Below are 24,600 nucleotides of genomic sequence, written 5' to 3'. Positions count from 1 at the left end.
TTTAGGTATGCAGAGCAAGCATGTGCTTGCTAAAGCAGCCATCACCATGAGGCACGTTCTAGTGGCCAATAGCTAGGTGTGCTTCTCCTCCAGATGGAGATGCAAATGCAGGCACGCCAAACTTGGGCAGACGAGATCTCCATCTAGAGGACTTCTGATGCACCATCACTTCTACTAATTTAGCAAAAAATTCCACTTAGGCCCTTCTTTCACTGGGCAGAGGCACATGCCAGGTCAGCTGAACCCAATTCTCTTGCCAACAAGATATTCACAATGAATCTGCGGCATACAAGCAGGGGAGCAAACTGCAAGGGAAAAACAAAATACACTTTCACCTGAGGGTTACCTTGCATGGGGCAGGTGCTGGGGAGTGTCACCAAAGATGGCTCATAATCTGCAGGAAGGGGCCGTAATGACACAAGGGAATACAAAGAACGGTTTGACCTGAAAAAATAAGACAGGCATGGTAAAACCCATCTCCAGATGAAAGGGAACAAGTACTCCAGACATAATTTATACTGCAGTCTAGTACTGCTGCAGCATGGCAATTCACCAGGCTCTATTCAAGATTAGCTCGCCTCATCTACCAGATAAGCAGGAAATGAAGTGTGGCAATAGACTCATCTGAATATCTGAAATATAAATGTTCAAGTATTACTGCCAAGAACATAATAATAGGCTGCAGGACCTCAATGTTCTCCTTGAAGTGAGGGCCCAGAACTAAACACAGAAGTGTGACCTCACCAGTGCCCAGGAGAGGGGCAATGACTGCCCTAGTCCTGATGGCCAAAAAGAATAATTACCCATGCCAGTGTTCCAACCACCCTCACAATCCAGCATTTCTTTCCAATCTGTAATGTATATCTAGCTTCTTAAGTTTGAAGGCATTCCCCCTTTTCCTGTCACTCTAGGCCCATGTCCAAAGCCCCTCCCCAGCTCTCCTGGAGCCCCCTTAGGCACTGGAAGGGGCTGTAAAGTCTTCCCAGAGCCTTCTCCAGGCTGAACACATTATGCAAATACAAATGATTCATCCTGCTTTCACAGGATTTTAGGGAAATACTCTCAGCAAATTTTCTTCAGGTTTGAAACATGCACAGAAATAATTATGGCAAATTGCTTTTTTTGTCAATATAAAATAGGGCTAGGTAAAAACATCTGTTGCTATTCACAAGGAAGGCCTAACAACTGAACACTCTTGAGACAAAACTACAGCCAACACATATAGCCTGAAATAATTTGTCAACTAAACGGAAGAAAGACCCAAGCCATTTTAACAGCGTGTTATTTCAGTACTGAACCTGAACAGTCATTTTCTTTAAAGCTGTATCAGGAGGAAACTGAACAAAATCACACTTTACTTCTGTGCTTATTTGTCACTAATAAAGAGAAATAATCACAAATTTCATATACTGCCCAGAAGTCTGAGACAACACTGTACAGCAGGACAAGAAAAGCACTTCAGAAAGAAGCACTATTTGAACAAAGACATTTCAAAGCAGTGGGAGAAATGGAGTCTAGGAAAAGTTTTACGAATGGCATAACAGGAACTCTTAAGAGTAAGAAACATTCAGAAAAAAGAGATAGTTTAAACTGTCTGAATAAGTAATGTAACTGGGGAAATTTCTTGACTTAGGAATCAGAGCAATACAGATCACCTGTCCTAATCAGAACCAGAGAACACAAAACACTGGAGATGATACTTCCCAGGGTAATTCTCCATTTGCAAAAAAGGTGATTAAAAGAACTCTGTCCCATCCTAAATTCTAAGTAGAAACATTACATACTCACCACAAATAAATTCCAAGATCATCCACATGTGCTGAAGCCAGAAAATCTCCTGTAGGGGACATAGTAAGGCTCACAGCTGCAGAGTCTACCAAAAAACAATCTATGAGACTATGGAGGAAAAAAAAAACAACAAACAGAAATTATCAGCAAGATAAACTTGTTTATCTGCACACATCTGAATTACAGCTGAATGCATGCAGGCCACAAGAAGTATGGACACAAACCAGGGTAGCAGAAAAATCCAAATATATTATATAAATGAAGCAAGTGAACAGCACTGTGCTGCTCAAACCCCTTCTCTCTACAAAATGCACTAAAATCAGATAAAGCTGATGCCCCCTTGGACATCTACACCTGGAGAACATGTGATGAAGTAGTCAAGTCCTTATGCCTAACACAAAACTTCTACTGGCCATAAATTCTGAATTTCCATTTAGCTCCAGCTGCTCAGACTGACAATTCCCACTCCCAGCACACTTCATGTACACCTGGTTAATACTAGCACATAATGCTTCTAAAATAAAATATGAACTGTACAATGTGAAGTTTGATTATCTGCAACAATTTTAGCATTACCATATCTTCAGCCTGATTAACCCCTCCTTGTTAATTTTTTTCATGATTTCAGAAAATTGAAAAAATACCATGTAAAAACAAAGTTAAAATACAACTATAATAACATCATAGTAACATGTTATTATGTGACTATTTTAACAATGAGACATTTAAGTTCTGGATGATGCACTCTCTAGCAGACTTCCACTCAAGCCCAGGTTGACAGCATTGCTTGTCTCTTGCTGAAGTACAAATTTCAGTTACTTTAAATTTTAAGTTTAAACTTTATTTGACAACCAGTTCACCAAGAGAAACAAAAAGAACAAAGTGTGAATACTTTGTTCTTGTTTACAGCTTTACAGCCCTGTGCTGTTCACTAGCCATAGAAAAAATATTGACATAACACAGAAGTTTAAAACAGAAAATCTTGTGGGCATGTATTTTCTTAGCTACTGAGCTCTCCTGTGCTAGTTTGAGAGAGCATGTCAAAAACAAAAGCCTTTTTCCCCTGAAGTGTTTTATTCCCTATGCATGTTCTTAGATGCTGCAAATCTCAGGTAAGAGAAAAATCATTCATCACACTCACTATAAAATATATAAACACTAAACCCATAAATCCCAAACTTTTATCAGATACATTTTGTACACAGTGCACAATAGCAAGAAAAATTTACCCTAGATACTTTCTCTTAGTTTCAAATCCATCTTTTTATGACAATCCTTACCTGTAACTGAGAAATTCTGTTCAATAAATCAACCACAAAGAGCTCCAAAACAAATTTAACAAGAAATTAAGTTTTTCTACTTACTGAATTTAAATCATGGTTAAAATTACTGGCTTGGGGGAAGGAGGGATCAATATACTATAGGAAATAAGACACACTTGGTTTTTTTTACACAAAAAGCTAAATGAATCCTGCCTTGGGGCTGAAGGCCTTTATGCTTCCTGCCTCCACTGCAAAACTGCAGCAATGGAAAGCAGAATGATGAGCTCACGTTTAACAGGTCCCCTATGCTGACTTTCCTCAACTGCTTCAGCCATGAACAGTCAGCTCATACCCCTGATTCCTCAATTTGTCTCTGCAAACTGCACAGCAGAAAGAAATATAGGCATAATGCCTGGGCTCCTGCTTGTAGTTATCTGCACACAAAGTCATCATTTTCTCCCGCTTTTAAAAGAGCCCTATGTTAAAAACACTCACTAGGAGGACCTGCATGGCATGATGTATGGACAGTTAAGCACCACTCCAAGCAAAAACAGATGTCCAGTTAATAGATGTCAGACCATTCATTAAAGTCAGTTGGTAATTTCTGTAATGTTGGATTCTAGAAACATGTTCCCCATAGTTTTGTAAGAACAATATCAAAGCTGAGGCTTTAGAACACACAGTCCATTAAATGTTTTCTCTACTTATGAGCCACAGAGGTAAAGCAAGCATCAAGCCACTTATTAAAAGTTGTTCCTCCATTGCAATACACTTCTCTGCCTATAGTTATGGGAAAACCTTGCCTTTATACACTGGAAAAATAATTTAACCTAATTATATTTGAAACCAGGGTTTGCCATTTACCTGCCTAGATTTCAGCTTGACCTGAATTTCAGAGACAAGAGACAAAATATTTAATTTTTTTTTACATGTAAAAGAGAACTACTGTCAGACTGCTTTTAAAAACATTATATTCTTATTATAAAGTATTAGGTTATTGAAGAAATGAAAACCAGAAGAAACTGATATTAGTTAATGCTGCCATTTTCTGTAGGCATATTACTTTGCAAGGGAAAGAGTGTTAGAAAGATGAAGACCAGAGTGCTAATTTTCTTCCCATCTATATTGGAAAGAAGACATGTAATATCCATCCTGTCCTATTTCAGACTAGTGCCTCTATCATGCAAGAACAGGCCAATTGTTTGGTCAGATGCAAGGCACTTCTGGTTTAGTAAAATGGTAACTTTCACAAAATTATTAGCACACAAAATTATTTACCAAACCATGTCAACAAAAATAATCAACCAAACTGAAACCTTTCAGTTCCAGGCACAACCACCAGAGCTGCACACTGCACAGCACTACCTTAAATTTAAAAAAAGAGAAAAAAAAAAAAGTCTATCTGATATGCTGCTGAAAGAATGCACTGGCAGAACGCGAAGTTACTTCTCAGCCTGTTTTCTCCCTGGGCTCCTGAACTTCTTGTGTGTACTTGCCTACTTCTCAGCCAAACTCTATTCTGGGAGAAGTCTACTCATGGCGGATCACAAAAGAGTATTTTTGGCAGTTGCAAGTACAAACAAATGAAAAGTGTAACTGATGTAAAGCCATGTTGTGTTGTTAAAATGAATGTAAGTGAAAACAGGCTTCTCTTTACAAAACCAACTGGAGTACTGCATCCAACTCTGGGGCCCCCAGCACAAGACACATGAAGTTAGAGCAGCTCCAGGAAAATGACTCAAGGCCTGGAACACATTTCCTATGACGAAAATGAGAGAGCTGTGGTGTTCTTCACCCTGGAGAACAGAAGGCTCAGGGGAAGACAACCTTGTGGCCTTTCAATACTTAAAAGGAGCTTACAAGGAAGACTCAGAGAGACTTTTTAACAGGACCTGTGGTGACAGAACAAAGGGCAGCAGCTTTGAACTGAAAGGCCATGGGTTTAGATCTGATGTAGGGCAGAATTTTCTTATTATGAGGCTGGTTGAGGCACTGGAACAGATTGCATAAACAAGCAGTGCATGGCCCAGTCCTGGAAGTGTTCAAGGCTAAGCTGGAGCTCTGAGTAACCTGATCTAGTGAGAAAAGCTCCTTTCCACAACAAGATAGTTGGACTGGATCTTTGCTTCCAACTCCAACCATTCTTTGACCCTGTGGACACTTCAGCATATCACAGTGCAATTCACCTTAAGCAATCTCTTGCCCTTTAGATTACAGTGCTGCTTCCAGACAAAGAACAAATTCGCACTCATTCCCAGTACATGGAAACTCCAGGTGTCATCAACTGATCTTCAGGACAGTGTTATTCTGCAGACCCAGAAAAAGACATGCATTGCTACCACTGAACACAACTAAAATAGTGGGCAGAATTGTTTTATCATGCCCAACTTTGACCGTCACATCTGGTGACAGATAATCAAGCCAGAAAGCTTTCTGCCATTTTTTAGAAAGGGGATTATTTCTTCTGCTGTATGTTTTAAAATTGACTTACCATCCAGAGGGAAGGTCCCAAGTCTTAATGGAACAGTCCATTGATGAAGTTATCAGCCAACGACCATCAGGACTGAAAGTCTACAATAAAATAATCAATTTAATGGCACAACCAGTAAGCCAGTCCCCACAGGAGGCTCTGCCCAGATCAAACTGCCCCTTAAATCCAGGTGAAATTCTATGGCCATAAGCCAAAACTGACAATAACACTACTGGAAGTGAAGAAAGAACAAAAACAGAAGCTTTTTAAGAACAGGCTCAAACGTAAAACACATGATGTATCTCACTGTCAGTCACAGCACTTCAGTCCTCACTTTTATGTTCATGGTGGAAACCTATTTCTAACCATAAAGTTGAGTAAGTCAAGTAAATACTATTTCATTAGCATTTATAAATAAATTTGAAACTAAAACCTATTCCAGTGAACACTACAATGAATTATTACATAAGATGTAAATAAGGAATTATCAATGTGCTGCATAATCTCATCTAATACATGTTTTCAGTATGCTCATTTATTTTTACAGCTGATATAATTTCTTTGTATTTCAGCTGAGTTTTGCTCCTCAATGCAGTTTTCCTTATTCCCTGTGCTTTGTTTTGTTTGACCTCCAAATCAGCTTGTTGTTATAGCTAAAAGTTATAGTTAAATCACAAATCACATTAAAAAATAGATGGCAATTTGACCACTTTACATTTCCAAACTAATGTGGCTAAAAGTGCTGTGGAACTGAACTACAGCTTTACTGTTCACAGAGCAACATAATTATTTAATACATGCAGAGAAATCCAGCAGCTGTAAAATCTGTCAGGTATCTGTGTATGGCACCTGCTACAGGAGAAAAGAGTTAACAATTACCATGTCATTAATCCGTCCATGGTGTCCTGAGAATGTCCTGACAATCTTCCTGGTTTCTAAATCCAAAACACTAATAGTGAAGTCATCAAGGGCAATTCCCAGAATACCACTGCCAAGAAACATCAACACACGTGAGAGGGAATACTCAAGAGACAAAAAAATAAAAACATCCTAACATCGCTCCAGGTATCTTTTATCATAAAAATAACAAGTCATACATTCCTTCAGCCTAATAAAATGTTCTGTCATCCTCTGTCTACTAGTCAGTTGTATTTCAAAGTACATTAGAAGTACAAATTCTAATATATTCTAATGACAATACTGGTTGTCATTCTAGATAAGCATGTTCACCCAACACTGTACACATGAAATAACTTCAGTTTCTTACCTGTCTCTGTGAAGCAGAATTCCACTGGGAGAAGAAGAAAGTTCAGTGGAATAAACGAGATCTTTCATTTTGAATTTCCAAAATTTAATTAATCCTTCACTACCAGCTGTGATTAAAAGCTGGTTCAATCCATCAACAGCTACCCCTCTAATGGCCCCTTCATGTGCTGCAAATCGAGAGAAAAAAGAGTATTATTTCAGAATTTAAACCTAGCACAGAAATCAGCTGAATGCCAAACACTATTTTGATCATCTTTGCCTGACTACAATGAATGATCAGCAAGCATATGACAATTTGAAAGGCACTTAACAAGATGCTCCAGCATTCTAAGTTTTTTTATCTCTACAGAAGCCACAAGGACTTCAAGTAAACACTTAGAATACAAGTAAGAAGTGCAATTCAAGATGAGTGTTAGCTCTTATTTCTCCTTTCAGTTTGGGGAACTTTTTGTGATTGTGAGATTTCAGAGATTTTTGAATCACTTAAGGGATGCCTTCAAGATGAACTACCACTCCAGACAAAATTTACAGCTTCAGTTCAGGCACAAAGTCTGGGAGTTTTCCAAAGCTACTTCACACTGCAGTGTAAAGACAAGACATAGCTCCTCTAGTTTTGGATCAATTTTATTTCTTCATCTATACCTAGGGCTACTAGCCAGTAAGCAAAAGTAGAAAATTCATCCCACTCTCAACCAACTATTTTACAAAGAGACCACGTCATTTTTGCTAAGCTAGATGGCTTTTAGAAATCCAGTAATCTTAAGGGCTCAGCAGGACTCTTTTCTTGCTTCTAAAACAAAAAAAAAAAACCAAAAAAAAAAACAAACCAAAAAAAAATCAGACCATGAGTGCCAAAAAAACATGTATGAGAATATATGGAATATACATAAAATATATATGTATGAAATATATATCTATGCAACTCTAAAAGGAAATGTCAGGGCACAGTCACATTATGTCCTAAATTTGCAGATGGGTAACTAAAAATATGCATATGTCCATATGCAAAGAGCTGGACTTGCTTAGGACTTCAATTTTCCTTCCACTTCTAAGCAGGGGGCACAAAACAGATGGGAAAATTTATGTAGGAGATGGAACCCTATAAAACAAGAAGCCAAATACTGGAAATGTGACTGTCTCAAAAGGAGTGGAGGCCAGAGCATCTCATTTAAGTGCTAATCATTGTGGGAACCGACAATTTTGTTTCAAATAAAACCAAGGATATGTTAACATCAGAGCTGTTAAAATTATCAAGGATCCTGTCCTTCAAGTCCTGCAAGATAGGACAGGGCAGCATAATTAGAAAAACTGAAATGCATCCCAAATTCAGCTCAGAACCTACACTGAATTTTAGTGACGACAGAACATGAGGTGACTGCTGTTCTGTTAAGTGCCAGTGTTTTAGAAGTTCAGGAGCTCTTACCTGTTTCTTTGCCATAATGCCCTCTGTGAATGCCAGACTGCATGTTATACACATCTACCTGTCCAGCTGACATCCCAATTACAGCAAAGTTACCACACGAGGTAATGTCAACTGCCTTTCAAGGGAATAAAAAAAAAAAAAATCAATCAACAACACAAAGGACGTATGAAAACCATTCTTTAGTCAATTAAGTTGTTAGAAGTACACAGCACATTGGGAATACAAAAGACGAACACCTTTTTTGAGGAAACCTGCACAAAACAAACAAATTACATCTCAAGAAAGCAGAGGGACAAGCTCTTAAAATGAACAAATAGCTCACATGTAATAAATATGGTAATGCATGTTTGTGAAAGATAATGAAATCAGAAGCCACAGGTATCAGCACTGTAAATTAAGTAACAAGGATTGCCACAAATTCTGTCCCTAAGACAAAAGGTAAGCATGGCAACTGTGCCTCTTTCAATGCCCATGTTACCAATACCCACCCAAATTAGGCTGAGCCACAGAGAGTATAAATAGGAAGAAACCAAGAAACAATGGTCTAGATGTCTTTGGAAAGATACAGTGCAAAGAATCCAGCAGTCAAAAGGAAACTGGATATTTACAATTTAATTTATCTAACACCTAACTACTACACAAAATGTCAAAAAACTGTGTATCACAAGACACTGGAGTTGCATGAGCCCCTAATAAATGAGGTGTGCCACAGCAATTCCTCCTATAAAACCTGGTAAACCTCAGCAAACATTTGTATCCCCTTCACTGTGTGTTTGACACAATTGTGTCCAGCTCAAGTTGTAAAACAATCTGGAAATACACGTCCCTGTAATGCCAAAAGAGCCCAGAATCTTCAGCAATCTGCATTCTCAGAGTAAGTAAATCAGCACAGGCATAGAGACAACTCTACATTGCTGTGACAGACTAAAGGTAAAAACACCAACCACCTCTCTGAGCCAGAAAGGCAGTGCATTTAACCTGAATGTTTAGGAAAAAGGGTTTTCTAAGACCATAAGCATTACAAACCAGCTCACTGGACACAGTGAGCTGGCAGAAAGCATTCTGCAAGCAACTCAAACACATCTAGACCATGCTTTTTCATTCTAAGCATTATTTCTGTACCAACAGGAATCAAAACAGCACACAGTGTGAATCTAAAGAAATCTTATCCTAGATAAACTTACTGTTGCATAGATGTCAATAGGTTTGTGTTTGCTAAATTCTTCTGGCCTCAGTTTGTGAGCTCCCATGGAGGTTTTCTGATAGTTCCAGGTTGTACAGGTTATATACCCCTGATGGCAGGCAACAATACCATCCCAGTCACTCTGATGGGCCACCTCTGCAAGGTAACACAGAGTCCTTTCAGAAACAGGAATTCTAAAGTCAAACTTCAGCTCCCTTGATATTTTGAAGTACCTTTAGACAGAACAGTTCATATTTAGTGTTCTCGTTGCACACTCAAAGGGCTACTACTCAGGGATAGCACTGGGCAAACAGCTGTACATGTGTAGTGTAAATAAAATGTTAAAACAAAACCTCAAGCCTTGTTTTGTATGTTACGCTTTGTGTCCTTGCACATTTTAACCTCTGCAGTTTGAAATGCACATTTCAGTGTAAATGTTTTAAACTGGTTTAAATGGTTTAGACTGCTCAATCTGTACACATTTCCAGCTGAGTGTCCTTAACTTTTTCTTCAGCTGTTGAAGCAGCAGAAGCCACCAGATAATGTCTGGTTTAAGAGCTACATCTGCTTCACATTGCAAAATACTACTTTTGTGTTTCCAGGAAAATTGTTTATCAAAAGCTCACTATCCAAACTTTGTAGTCAGATATGATATATGGAGATCTAAATAATGAGTAAGTTTGATTTTCTTCTTTTTCCCTGGAAATTTTAAAAAATTGAGAGCTTGAAACTAGGTATTTCTAGAACTTCAAAGATTAAAACAAGATACAACCTGGTTCACTAAACTGAACAAAGAGAACAAAGAAACAACTCTAAAATTTACTTAAATAAGTGAAGGTTTTAAGTCTTCAAATACAGGCAGGTCTAATATTAATTTTAAAATTAATTAATTATAAATATAAATCTTAAAAATATACGCACGCATACTTGCAATGAGACAGTCTATACCACAGAAGTTAAATGGCTCCACAAAATTGTAAATCAAGATCTTTCAACATAGGAAACAATAAAACATCCTCAGAAGAGAAAATACCTACACTTCTGACAAAAGAGATTTCAAGTCTGAAAAAGAGGTCATTAATTCAAAGAAGCACATTTTGATGAAGCAAAGATAATTGTTTTAATTCTGTCTAAAGAAGTTAGATTCATTATTTGCATACTGAATTACAAATGAACGGATTACTTGAAATTCAGCTTTAAAAAATGACTCAAATTAAGTGTACTGAGGACTCAAAATCAACTAAGTGTAACTAAGACTAAGACTTTCTCAGCTGACAAAGATCATCCTCCACCTAGCTGCTGGTTCTGCCATAAAATGCTCTTTTTAAGATACTGGAACACCCTACCAAGTCAAATGCAATTTTTAACTGTCACTCAGTAGCTCATGAAAGGACACAGAATAATCTAGATATGGCATGGGTTTCCAAAACAATAGTGTTTTGAGGGTTAAAAACTGAAATTAATTCATGAAGATAATATAATCCCATTTAATTTGTAACCTATGTCAAAGACCACTCACCTGAAGCAAAGGCTGTAATTGGAGGAAGTGCCATCGTATCCAGCTTAAGGCCTTTCTTTTTTGATTTCTTTTTATTAATTGAACCTTAAAAATAGACATTAAGGGTCTCAATCACATAGCCAGAACTAAGAATAATGGTTTAAAAGGGACTGTTAACAAAATGCAAAGCACCTTTTAAATTGAGAAACATTTGGCCTAAATTAACAAACCCCTGTTCCCTAGGTTTGCAGAGCTAAGAATACTAATAGTTTCTGTTATAATTCACACAATGCTGAGCAAATCACCAGCGCTTTACATTCACAGCTGTGAATTCACTACTCAATCTATCTGTTGCAGGATCTTGTGCTGAAATCCTGAGGCAAAGGTTCCCCCATCACAGCTGAAAACATGGTCCTATAGACATGACTATATAAAGCAATAAACAGCACCCAGACCTTTCAGTAACCAAAGAATCTTGAATTTCAAATTTATGCCCAAATTCATTTTTAAGCATCTTTTTAAACAGGTCATATACACATATCACAACATGGACAAATAGTTAAAACAAAGAATTATTTTAATCTTTCTGATCCTTGCTCTCCCAAATGAAAGTGTTCCTTAAAAATGGCATGGTGTGCAAGTTGTGTTTAAGTCAAACTCTACACTGAATCAAAAGAACTCAAGCCAAGAAATATGAATTGGCCAATAATTTAGTCAGTTGAGCAGAATGGAAACAGGGTAAAAAGCTGCAATTACATAGGCTGAAATGTCAGCTACTGTTTTATACATTTTTAATAAAAAAATCATGCACAGTATTTTGCACAGTGAAGTAACATACACTGCCAGGATCAGAAATCTCTTCTAAAGTATAACCAAATATGAGAGTGCACTTATTGCAGGAAGGACTGAGTTTGCAGAATAAGGTGAGGTGATTAGGTTTTATAGAACAGTTGAAGCAAATATAAGGCCTGACTAGTGTTTACATAAATGCTTTTCTGGCCTTCTTTTCACCCATGTTTGTACTTTGACTGAGATACTTACCACGTCCTAAACTTTTATTGAATTTTTCATGCACAGTTGAAAAAGATTGCAATGTTCCATCTTGACCTAAGAAAGTATTAGCACAGAGCAGTGAAAGGCAAAAATCAACTTTTCTCATAAGTTATTTGAGCAAGAAAAGTAAAAGGTAAGCAATCAGCAACATCAAACACTGTAATAAGGTATTTACTAAAAATTCTGGTCCAAGAATAAATAGAAGATACACTCTAAGTGGCAGAACTAATGGAGCCTAATTTTCTGTGGCCTACACCCCATTCCTACAACTCTGCCCTGCACATTATGAGAATGACCCCTCTTCACAGACATCTTTTCTATGTTCAATTCCTCTGACTCCGTAATGTTCATGACATTAATGAAATCTTACGAAGTTAATTTGAGGAGATGCCTCTTCTAAGGAAACCAGTAGCCTATGAAAGGCAACCCTAATTCACTTCTGCTGCACAAAGTTTGGCCACTGTTTCAGAAAGGAGGGCAGAGCACTAGCCTCTCTGCACTACAGACACATCAGATCTCAAAGTTTAAGTCCCTTTTCATTGTAAAGGTTGTGTTTGTGCCCTCACCACTGAAAAAAGCAAATGTGAAGATTTGTTTAGCAACACTTGATTGAGGTTGTGGTTTGTCTGGTGTGAGCTGAAATACAGACAATAACTCATTAAATGAATCCAAGTCCCTAGTTGGATGACCAGCAGGAGATTTTAGTACAGGTAGTGTAAGGCTTTCAAAAGTAGCCCATAAAATTACTTAAGAGTAATTAGAGACTAAGTGGCAAGTCTCTATCATCCTATCACCTAAGTGGTCTGGGGTGAAACATGGTCTGTTCTAGCACTTCCCTCTCCTAAGGGGACTTTTTAAATATGCTGGTTTATAGGGAAGGGTAGTCACTTATGCATTTTTACACTTTTAGATTAATATCTCAGTAAAAAACAACCTTGAAAATATATATTACAGATACAAGTACGCTACAATATATTACAAAGACACTGCAAGCCACAAAGCTTGATCAAACTAGTGGAAAAAGTAGTTATTAAAAATTAGCTACTAAATGCATTATGCTGCTTATTTTTCCCCTGCCACAAACAAACTTTTCAAGTCGTTACAGGTTCCATTCTGACCAGCTAATACTTGCTCAGAAGATAACAAAACCATTTCTATTCATCAAATATAAACCATTTTTATTCATCAAATACATAAATATGGATGATAAGAGTAGCTCCTTTGCTATTCTGCTTTCAAGTACTCTTCAGCTTGCTGATGTGTTACTCTAGGGAAACACTAGTTCCCTCCTAGAGTAGGAAAACCCTAGTGAAACACTTTGTTACAGTAATAAATTATGCTGCTTATGTTAGCTACTTACTATGTTTCATAAACACATTGTACAACACTTGAAACATAATCTAGTGTATTAGTAAAACAAAGGTACTTAGCTCTGCACGTTTTCCCCATCACAGCAAGCAACCAGACTGAAGAAGAAAGGAGATTCATACCTGCACTAAGAATTTGCTCTCCGTTTTGCCCGTGGTATCTGATTTTTGTTGGTGGGGCACTGTGTCCCATTCGGCTTCTCAGTACACGACCTGTACCACCAGGCCCATCAAAAATCCAAACCTGCACCCCAAAGCAAGCAGAAAAAACCCAGCTGATAAACAATGCCTTGCCAATAATTGCACCTCTTGCCAGCAGAACGCGTTTATCCGGGAGCTGGTGCAGCCAACTTCACACACTGGCTTTCAGCCTTAACCCTCAAACTTTGAGGCTTCCATCACATCACCTTATTTGTTTTTGCTGCTCATTCTGCCCCTCCACCAAAGCCTAGTGGCACCAGAGGACATGCAGCATAAGGGACTTTTATCAGCAGCAACTGCTTATGATCCAAAACATTATCAAAATGGATCAAGATTTAAGAGAATACTATGATATAAAGTATGGTCTGGAAATGTGGGTCCATAGCTTTGTTCTTCAAGGGTACTACAAAGCAGTAAATTAAGCAATGACAACATAGCAGCAAATCTTTAAAACACAGTCCACTACAGTCCAACTCAGACCAGCAACTTGAGTTTTGTTGTACTGGTTTCAGAGAGCAGCAGAGATTGTAACTCACCCGCAGAGCATTATCAGCACCATTAGTAATAAGAAGTGGCTCTCCAGGGACAAATGTCATGCCAGCTATTGCTGTGGAATGGGCATCTTGCATCTGACACATCAGTTTCTTCTCCTCTAGATCCCACAAAGCAATGTGTCCAACTGGGCTACCAGCTGCCATTACTGGGTGTCCATCTGCTCAAAAAAAGAAAAAAAAGTTTGAAAGGATGGCTTATTGACATTCAGCTCATCCCTACTGTCTTGCCCATCTTAAAACTGATGCTATACAAGTCTATAACCACAAGGAAAAAGAAATCTCAAGGTGATGCTAGAAATAATATAGTTTTTAACAGAAATATTGTAGTATGCCTATCAGAAAAGAAAAAAACCTCACTGATTAAAAAAAATACGACTTTTTCATATCAGAAAAGTTAATAAAATCTCTAAATCCAGCAATCAGAGCTAGAGATTTTGCTTGAAAACACAATAGGTACTGACACAAAAGGCTCTCTTTCTACTTCTCACAAGTCTTTCCACAATTTTCCCCAGTACCATTCCTCCTCAACAGGGTCTGCTGCACTCTATCTATATTCTATTAAAATTTGCAGGATTATTCAAATAGAGATTAGATACGGTATCAACAGCTCTGTAGGCAGGCTCAACATTAAAGCAACTAGCTTTAACAATTAGGACATGTTTGTTAGGCAACAAAAAGCTGTGAATACAAGTCAAGATTTCCCAGAAACATCCATTCAGTATTCACCCAACTATTAACATTCTAACACTGGGGGGGGAAAAGACACTGCTGAGCAGCAGGTATGGACACTAAAGCAGGATGTTCTGATTACAATACCTCTGACAATTGTGTACTGTGTTAGCTCTTGGCACACTGGCAACAAACTTTTATTTTCAAGTATATTGTATATCACTTTCTATGCAATAGAAACATAAGAAAATGCTGTAAAACAGCTAGCATGATGAAAATGCATGATCTCACTTATTGATACCTTCAGCCTTTGAAAACTGAAACTCTCAGCACAAATTTGATTCTGAAATGTTTTATCATAAACTGTTTTCCTCCATTTCATTAGTTAGTGCCTTCATACAAATTTTCACTAAAAACACTAGGACTTACCTGTACGAAAAGATATTGCTGTGATGGGACCCCAGTCCTGTTGAAATTTCATCAGAGTTTCATCAAACTTAATATTATGTACAATGATATGACCAGATACAAGGCCGACAGCAACAACATCCACTGCTGGAGCCTGCAAGAAATGAAAAAATTCTGTTTCCAGAAGCTGGGACTACTGTGAAAGACAGAGCTTTCGTGAGTTTAATCCTGGACAGCTCTGACCATTCCCACCAGCTGTCATCAATGCTACTGATAAGTTTTAACTTACTTTTATATCTAAAAATATTATAGCAAATACATTACAAAATCTTTTACTGAATCAACAAAATCTATATTTCATCGAACTGAGAAGCAAAACAAATTTGGCAAAAAAACTACCAGCGTCATGAAGCTTCATGATACACAAGCATCTTGAAAACTCTGTGACTTCATGACATCATTCAGTGAAGACTATAGATATGAAGAACACAAAACAGATAAGATGCCAAATGCAACAGAACTAGGAAAAGAGGAAGAGCAGATAATAAACCTTCAGTCAAGAGAGGGTTACTACAATTACCTGGGAGAATACACACCACCTTTACTGATGTTATTTTAAACAACAATATTTTGCCAGCTGTTCACCAGTTACATATGAAAATAAAAGATAACAAAAAATACTAACTTGTTCAAGAGTTGTGACTGCTAAGCCCCATCCTGGAAACGAGTACAAGAGTTTGCTGTAAAGAAAACATAAAAAACCCATAAATCAATTAACCCTTGGTGATTTTCCATGACACAACGGCTGCTTTATATGTACTTATACAGAAAAGTACATCAGCTTTCTGTTCTTATAAGTCAGATAAAAGGCAAAAAAAAAAAAAAAGCCTAGGATACTAAGAAGTAAGTTAAAAATGAAACTTATGGCTAAATTTTATTGAAAAGGCAGTGTTGTGTATTAATACCACAACAGTGACATAACTACATGCCATGAATGTATGAAAAAAAGAAATACCTGTGATATCATGGCAAGCTGAGTTAGGAGAACGAAACACTGATTTATGCAAGTTAACTTAACATGTGTTTGCAGTGTGAACATTAACAGGCAATGAAGCTCAAGGTAGCTGCAACTTTCATGATTTAGAAAAGCAGCTGCTCATGGTAGGAATGAAATACTGACATTATGGATGATGATCTACTGGGACATGCTCAGAGACAACTGCATGCCTATGCATCTCTTACCTGAATCTAAGGCTCAAATGCGAGTAACTACCTCTACTCTACCTGCCAGCACTTCCTTGGACCCACAACAACCAAAAAAGTCAAGCTTGGAAGATGGGATGCAGGAGGCCTGAACATGTTTTTACTATTATTTCAAAAGCTTTCATGTTAAAGCTATATGATTCCAAGAAATTAAAAAAAAAAAAAAATTCCTGAACAACCCCTGACATTTTGCAAGGAGATAACTCTTACAACACACAACCTGAAAGGCATCAGCAATCAGGGAGCAGCAGCATTCCTCGTCCCTGGAAACATACCAATTGAAAACCTGTGCCAGGAGTCAGTAAAAGATTCCACACTTAACAGTATCTTTTGTTGTCTATCAAACTACTTGGAGCATGAAGCACAGCCAAAGTATCAAGAATCTTACTTGGATCTTATGTTCCATAGCTGCAAGGTTCCTTGTTCACTCCCAAGAAGAATTTTATTCAGATAGGTGCTGGGATGCAGAAGTGCAGAAACTGCAAAAGTGGCTTTATCAAAATCTATCTGAAGATACTCTTCTGCAAAAACAGCAAGAAAAAGTGTAAGTGTCATCCCTTGGCAAATGAAAAATCAGGATAGATGTTTGACTCTTCAAATCCTGCAACTGTTTTTTCTTACATTAAAGGATTACCTAATGTGTAACAGAAGAGGCTAAACTTCTTTACAATGTAAACATCTGTTGGCTCGAAGGTATACTTTTTCCCTGTAAGTCTACCCAGTACAACAATACTGGCAATACCATATCTTTATCTGATTTATATCTTTCTGAGGGATTCCTGTTCCTGCCTGAGCAAAACACCTCATCTGATTAGCATGCCTTTTGCTTGTTATAGCAACTCCAAATCTCTAAAGCCTGGTTACAGACACTTTGGACAACCAGCACGCAGAGAGTAACACTGGTCACACCTATGACCTTTCTAAAGAATGATTCTTTCTAAAGAAACATGTCTGGGGCACTGAAGCACAATTTCACAAAGCACTTAACAACAGCATGAGAAGATGCTGACACACACAAAAAGAATATTCATTAGAATTTAATCATACCCAGTCTGGTAGGTATCAAGAAATTACAAGAACTAGAAATAATGCCAAAGCTGCTCTATCACAGCCTTTACGAGAAAATGGAACACTAAAATGTAGTTTTCACATAATCATTCTTTTACATCTACCCAGAATCTTACTGAGCCTCTGCATATGGTAGAGTATCCATTCATGAAACATTACTGCAGGATTAGGACTTCAGATCACAAACTAAGTAGCATGATCTTTAAAGAATTTTCTTTTTTTTAAGAATAAATTGCTTCTGAATGTGTGCATTTAAAAAAAAACAAACTTCTTCTTAAATTACAGAATGTCTAACAGTGCTATTTTACAAAGCAGCAAGAAAAATAAAATCTCACCTTCTGACTGTATATTCCAAACAATAAGAACGTTATCAACATCCACAGAGATGACATGATCACCAAAAGGCTGTAGAAGGTGTATCCTTGCTTTGTGGCCTTCATAGGTATGAACCACCTATAATTTCAAAATAGAAATGCTTCTAATAAGCTGTTAAGGTAGAATATCACGTTAACATAATACCTGAGGACAGTTAAAAGATGTCAGCAACAAGTTCAAATAAAACTCACAGAAAGGCCACACAACTTGTAATTCAAGAGAGATAATTGTATCTGATATTTAAAACAGTTTGCAAAAAATATGCTACCTAAGTATTTTTAATCATTTATTTTCAATTATTTGAGCTTATGTGAATTGATGATTTTTAAAATCTTTAAATAGCTACTCAATTATTCTAATTAATATGCAAAACACAGTTGAACATTATAGAATTTACTCTTACAATCTTCCAAGTTTAAGCTTTTAACTCCTCATTTTACAGCTTGTTTCCCCAAAACTGAAGGTACCAAACAGCTACAGAAATAGGCATTCATAGAAAATTAACTGCCTTGATACCACAGACACTACACAACTGTTTTGTACGACTGAGTAATAAGTAAATTAATAGAAACCTCTTTGTTCCTGGCAAAAGCATGGAGAATATTGTCATATGAAGCAAATATCAGCATGCGATCTGCTGCCAAACATGTGATGTCCTCTGGCAAAGTGTTACCTGTTGACCAAACAAAAGAAAACTTAAACAAGTTTCAGGTTCCTAGCAAGAGAGAAAGCTTGACAGTGTATTTTTTTGGCGTGGTGACCCAAAAAGAGAGCCCTCTGTTCAAACTTCATATTGAATTTGCAAATATTACTACAAAACATTACACCAGTAACAACATCATAAGTAAGATAAGATTGGAAGAACTTAAGGTTGTTATTTTGAAAAACACTTAAAAATAAATCGGTGAACTATCTCTGTAAGTAAAGGTACACATTAGCTTTGTGAGAGCTGAAAAAACAGATGATAAATCAAAGTCTCAACATTAGCAACACCTATTAGGTTAAGTTATTCTGCAGGTCTGGGAGTTAGGTGCAAGAGTGGGTCACTATCTCCTGATCCCACTGAAAATTTAATGCTCTAAGAATACATCTGATCCCCTACCTCATGAATGGTTCAGAAAGAGCATCTAATATCGGGATATTTACTTTACTAGCCCAAAAGGTAAAAGAATCAAAGTTCCAGACCACACTGAGAAACTGCTGATGTGGTCCCAAATAGTAGAAAAAGGAAAAAAAAAATTATACTCTCAATCCAAGGAAATATAAAAATGTAAATTACTGAAGCACTTTACACTTCTGCAGAGAAACACCAAGTCAAAAACCACTGTGGGAGTGCACCTATGATACAAACTAGCGTGGTCACACAGCCCTTCCCACAAAGGTGCTTTGTACTGTGAATTGTTAGCAGGTACAAATAGAGGTACAAAGAGGTACAAAGCAGGGTACAGACACCTGGCACTCCCCAGGAGCTGTATGCAAGGCTGCTTAGGCTAAGACATTTTTAGGCAGACCCAAGTTACAAAGTTCAGAGCATCAACAACATCACATCAACAAACCAACAGCACCATAAAAACAGAGGCACAGCATTCACTTTTTTCAATCACAATTTTGTATGTCAACATCTTAATTTCTCAAAAAGCTTAATGATTACATATGTAAGAAGATGTAGCCCACTGTAGAACAGAATATGTGAGATTTTTATGATTTTGCAAGATGAAAACAAAGTTAATGTGTTTACAGCTTTAAAAACGTATGGCTGATGATCTAAATCTAGTCCTGTTTGTGTGATATTTATTCTCAAATCTACAGATCCTCTATTACTAGAAAGTATTTTTCATATATAACATCTCTGTAAAAACTTTGTGGTACACAGAAGTAAAGCCCCTACTTTTCAAGACAGAGTGCATCCCTCTGAATCGTGTAAGTGTCAAGTGAAAAGGAGCTTTGGAATTCAACTGGTTCAACATGCCACCAGCTTCTCACAAAGTTTATCACCAGTACTAGACTGGGTTAGCTACAGCTGTGCCCAGCTGAGTCTTGAACACTCAAGGTCTACACTGTACCACAGTTACCTCTTCAGGACATTTTTCCTACCCTCCACTGTGACCCTCTTGGGCTGCAATCTGTGGGTGTTGCCCCTTTCTGCTCTGTCTACCACTACCACCATCAGCACAAACCCAGCCCCATCCCCCTGCCCTTCAGGCACCCCCTGGGTCACCCCGAATCTTGCCCTTCTCAGCACTAAGTTACTCCAATGTCTCTTTTCATACTGCTTGCTGTAGGCCCTGACGTCTCCTGCTCCTCAGCATGTCTCCTGCAGGAGAAAGGGGAGCTGTGGAAGGGACAGAACCACACACACTAACAGGGTGCTGCAGTCCAGGCACGGCCCCACCAGCATGAGGTGCGGGGGGAGAACAGCTTTGCCTGATCTGCTGGATGCACTCCTAATGAGGTTTGATACCCAGCCTGCCTTACTCACAGTTACCATGGTTTTGGTCCACATTCAGCCTGGCACAGCACAGCTCCAGCTTCTCCCCAGCAGGATGCTGTGAGCCAGTCAGTGCCAGCTTGCTCTGTCCCAGCTGCAGCAGGATTCTGCACTCGTCCTCGCCGGACTTGGCAAAGCTCCTGCTGGCCCAGGATTCATGTTTTGCAGCAGCTCCCTGGACCAAAACTTTGCCATTCTGAATGTCAGCTACTCCTCCTAAAACAGCATCCTCTGCAAGCTTATCCTAGGGGTGCATGCTGCCTCATCACCCTGGCTGCTGGGGATGGTGTTGAAGAACGTGGGCCCTGCTGCTGACACCCAGAGTGCTCTGCCACCAAAGGCCAAGTGAATGTCAAGCCATCAATTCATATCCTTTGTACCCACCAGTACAACCAACTCCTAACACTTCCTGAAGGCATCCACATCTGTTTTCTTCATGTAATTATTTCCCTCCTATGAGAGTCTTCTAATAATTACAAAAACAACAAAAAAGGGATCTGAAATTAATTCAATAAATTAATAACTGAGCTTTATTCACTGTGTAATCCTTACATCTTAGAGGTGTTTCGGAAAGAACAAGATGGTAAGAACAGAAGGTTCAAAAAGTATGTCTCTAAGAAAACTAAATTGCAGTTTCAACAGCAATCTTATTTCCAAACTAGTATTTTAGATTTCTGAGACTCCTTTCAATATACTTCTGTGTAAATACTAGTAAGTACTATTTATTTTCTTGTTTTTTCAGTTGAAAATGAAGTGCAGATGTCAGACATGTTTAAAAAAAACTCCAACAAAATAAGAGGAATTAACAATTTATGAATACTTACTCACAGCAACAATACCAAGCTTCTTCACCTGGAATGAAAACATTAAAAAGGCATTTTTAGAGATTTGTTGCAATTATTTTGGTATAAACAAATTAAAGATTCTAGGAAATTACTTAGATCAGACAATGAATTTGATACTTCACAAACCAGGAAGATTACTCGTCACAGTTTAGAACATTGTCTGTTTAGAGCAGTTTATTGAAAAACACACAGAACAGCAGGTCAAAAGGAATAGGACAACACATTTGCCAAAAGACAACTACTTACCAACAGCATGTTGTGCTTCCTGATGTATTTTACCCTAATGCACAGGAAACTTAGGGACATGTTAAGACACCTTGAGGAGCTTGGGTACCTTTGTTTCCACATCATCTCTGTTTCTACCTTATTTTCACTACAACCACCCTGTATTCTAATTTTATCTCTGTTCACAGAGATTTTGATTCATTTGTAAACACCTAGCCATCTTTGCCCAGTGATGATCACTACTCTACTTCAAAGGCTGTGAAGAAGACTGACAGGAGTGAACGCTAAAAGTTGCCACAGAAGCACAGGAAGATCCCTGATCTCTGCACTCCGGTGTTCACTGTACTCAGCTCAGTTCTGTGTAGTGTTTCTTGTACAGTGAAAATGCTTTGACTGAGCCCAGGAAGTCACGGAGTCTCCCTCTTTTGAGCCATTCCAAACCCACCTAGACATGTTCCTCTGTAACCTGCTCTAGGTGACCCATCCTTGGCAGGCGGGTTGGTCTGGGTGATCTCCAGAGGTCCCTTCCAACCTTAAGGGGTTTAGAATTCTACACCGCAAAAAGCCGAGTCCGTATCACAGGCTTTCATCTCGCTGAAGTCAACTATGGTGATCCGTTTCCATACAGGAGTTTTAATAGGATCTGACTGCACTCCGCCCCTAAAACGTAACCCTCAAACGCTAAACCAGAGCGGGTGGGCTTTGATTTATCTTGTGATGCAGGAGAAGCTTCAGTACCTGGGCGCTCCCGAAGAATGGGACGAGCCGCATCGGCTAGCGCTGCCCACATGGCTGAACGAGCTCATTCCCGTCCTGTTCAGCCGGCAGCCCCCCTCTTTCCCTCCCTCCTTCCCGGTCACCGCCGGCTGCAGAGGAGCGGCGCCAGGGCGCCGCAGCCCCACACACGCACCCGCACCACGGCGGCGAGGGTGGACGAGGAGGGGAGGAAGAGGCGGATCTCCCTGCACGGCCCACGGCCGGTGGGAGCGGGAAGGAGGCCGGGAAGAAGGAGCGGCGACCGGGACGCCGCGTACTCACATTGTAGGTGTGGACGCTGCGCCCGACGGCGACGGCCAGGTAGAATTCGCGGTGCCGGCCGTGATAGCGCAGGACATGCGGGACGTGCCCGCTGAAGCGACCGAGCACCCGGAACGCGGCGAAGAGCCCCGCGCCCTCCCGCGCCATCGCTACGCACGTGTCCCCGTCCGTGTCCGTGTCCGCATCCGCCCGCCCTCCCGCAGGAAGCGCCCGCCAGCTTCCGCCGCCCCGCCCCGCCCCGCCGTGCGCCGCCGAAAGCGGCCCCGCGCCCGTCCCGCCCCCGCCCCGCTCCGCCGGCCCCGCGCTGTCACCCGCGGCCCCCGCGCTGTCACCCGCGACCCCCGCGCTGTCACCCGCGGCCCCGCTCCGCACGCCGCGCACGGGCGCGATGCCGAGAACTCTGCCGCTAACACTCCACGCAGCCGCGACTGCGCGATTTTTTGGTTTTGTTTTTTTTTCCTTTTATTCTTCATTTTTGTATCCCCTTTTAGTCTTCATTTCGTTATCCCCTTTGCCCTCGCAAAGCACCAGGTCCGGTTGCGGGGGGCTCCGCCGCGGAGGCGGCAGCGGGGCGCGAGGTGAGCCCACCTCCGATGACGCGTCCCGCGAAAAACCCGCACCGGGAGCCTCTGAACTTCCCGAGGTGTCTGTTTTGAGTTTTTGTGGTGGTGGTTTTGTTTTTTGGTGGTTTTTTAAAAAATAAATTACGGATAATAATAATAAAAAACAGACAAACAAAACAAAACAACAAAAAAAAACCAGCTGCAGGATGACTCCGTTGCTATGACTGCACGGCGGACAATGCAAGTAAGTCCGGCGGAGGACGCAAAATGCAAAGCCGCGCCACCCCCAGGCCACCTATCCTAAGTTGTTGTAGCTTCTCCACACCGCCACCAGCTCCCGGGCTTTGCTCTTGTCGCACGGGACCGGGTTTGACGTCCCGGCGGCGCTGTCTCCAGGGCTGCCCCGCTGCGCCGTCCCAGTACCCTCCTGTGACGCGCAGAAGCCGGGACAGCGGTGCTTCAGGACGAACCGGGTGACGCGCCACAGCTCCGGCCGCTCCCCGCATCCCCGCGCCCGCTCCAGGAGGCATTCCAACAGCCGGCCCGCTCGCTCCGCCCGCCTGGAGTCCTGCGAGCAGACGGCCAGTCACGACCCTTAACTCCTCTTTCCTTCAGTGCGCCTCCCCACGCACCCCTAAAAAGAGCCTGCCCATCCACCACTCCAAGGATATAATAAAAGCTTATAAGCTTCTCATCCTTGCCCCGTTTTGCCCGCTTTCCCTTCTTTCCCTCACTTTCCTCCCCTCCTCTTTTTCCCGTCCTCCCCTCCTTCTCCTTTTTCCCCTGACCTTTACCCCATTCCCCCATTCCCTCATACCCCCTTCTCCCGTTCTTTCCCCCTCTTTTTTTTTTTTTTTTTTTTTTTTCCCCCAGAAAGGGAATGCCATCTAGCCGCCGGTAAGGGAGCCCTCCGGGGCGAACCTCGGACAGCTGCTTGCCCGCCGGCTCGGAGGGCGCGTCTTCGCAGGTGTGAAAATCGAGTCGTAGCTCCTGGAAGCAAAAAACAACAGGGGGTGCTTGTTAAAGCCACGTCCCACGGGGTCGCCTTCGCCGGCTGCCAGCCTGCCTCGGGCACCCCGTTATGGACATCCCTCCTGTCTCGGCACCCCGCCTCGTCGGGGCCTCGCACGGTGCGGGTGGCTGCGGGAGTCGGGCAGCGGCCGTGCGGGGCAGCCGCTGCTGGGCTGCGCTGGGCAGCTCCGGGCTGTGATGCCGAGCCAGCGGCAGGGCTGCTTTCCCCGAAAAACACTGCCTGGTCTTTGAACTAAGGGCCGGCTGCTGGTGTGAACCCTCCGCGTAGCTTCTAAACCACTTATCACCTTTGCAACAGTGAGACCATCTTCAGGGTCGGTGAAGCTTTATACAAGCGACTTTCAGTCCTACGGGTCTGCAAGGCGCTAGGAAGGGTCGGGTAGAGCTCTGGCAGCGGCCGCCCGGGCTCCTGCTCTCCGTCCCTGACAGTCCCAGCTTCAGTGAAGCACATTTTAGGAAGGTCGCCGGAGGAGAACTGGACATAACTTCAAGGTCCTGTTTCACAGGTACCGGTTTACTAAACTAGCCAACTCCCGGCTTGCTAACCGAGATTTTCAGAAA

The 24,600-nt window shown here is 40.6% G+C and overlaps 1 protein-coding gene across 1 annotated transcript in view; it reads right to left on the bottom strand.

Moving 5' to 3' along the window:
* Window positions 1–22,636, bottom strand: part of WDR36 (WD repeat domain 36) — a 32,847-nt gene extending 10,211 nt beyond the window's left edge. The window contains exons 1-18 of the mRNA XM_059873386.1: window positions 22,445–22,636; window positions 21,161–21,188; window positions 18,421–18,521; window positions 17,809–17,926; window positions 16,794–16,926; window positions 15,828–15,882; window positions 15,164–15,296; window positions 14,048–14,223; window positions 13,434–13,554; window positions 11,932–11,997; window positions 10,912–10,995; window positions 9,394–9,548; window positions 8,210–8,324; window positions 6,788–6,953; window positions 6,400–6,508; window positions 5,542–5,621; window positions 1,789–1,896; window positions 347–444 (exon numbers count right to left, since the gene is read on the bottom strand). Coding sequence (XP_059729369.1) covers window positions 347–444; window positions 1,789–1,896; window positions 5,542–5,621; window positions 6,400–6,508; window positions 6,788–6,953; window positions 8,210–8,324; window positions 9,394–9,548; window positions 10,912–10,995; window positions 11,932–11,997; window positions 13,434–13,554; window positions 14,048–14,223; window positions 15,164–15,296; window positions 15,828–15,882; window positions 16,794–16,926; window positions 17,809–17,926; window positions 18,421–18,521; window positions 21,161–21,188; window positions 22,445–22,591 — 1,993 coding nt within the window. The 5' untranslated portion in view covers window positions 22,592–22,636. The remainder of the gene's footprint in view (window positions 1–346; window positions 445–1,788; window positions 1,897–5,541; window positions 5,622–6,399; window positions 6,509–6,787; window positions 6,954–8,209; window positions 8,325–9,393; window positions 9,549–10,911; window positions 10,996–11,931; window positions 11,998–13,433; window positions 13,555–14,047; window positions 14,224–15,163; window positions 15,297–15,827; window positions 15,883–16,793; window positions 16,927–17,808; window positions 17,927–18,420; window positions 18,522–21,160; window positions 21,189–22,444) is intronic.
* Between the last annotated feature and the right edge of the window lie 1,964 nt (window positions 22,637–24,600).

The sequence above is a fragment of the Haemorhous mexicanus genome, chromosome Z, assembly GCF_027477595.1.
Source record: "Haemorhous mexicanus isolate bHaeMex1 chromosome Z, bHaeMex1.pri, whole genome shotgun sequence".
NCBI lineage: Eukaryota > Metazoa > Chordata > Aves > Passeriformes > Fringillidae > Haemorhous > Haemorhous mexicanus.
This window is presented reverse-complemented; position numbering and strand designations above follow the sequence as displayed.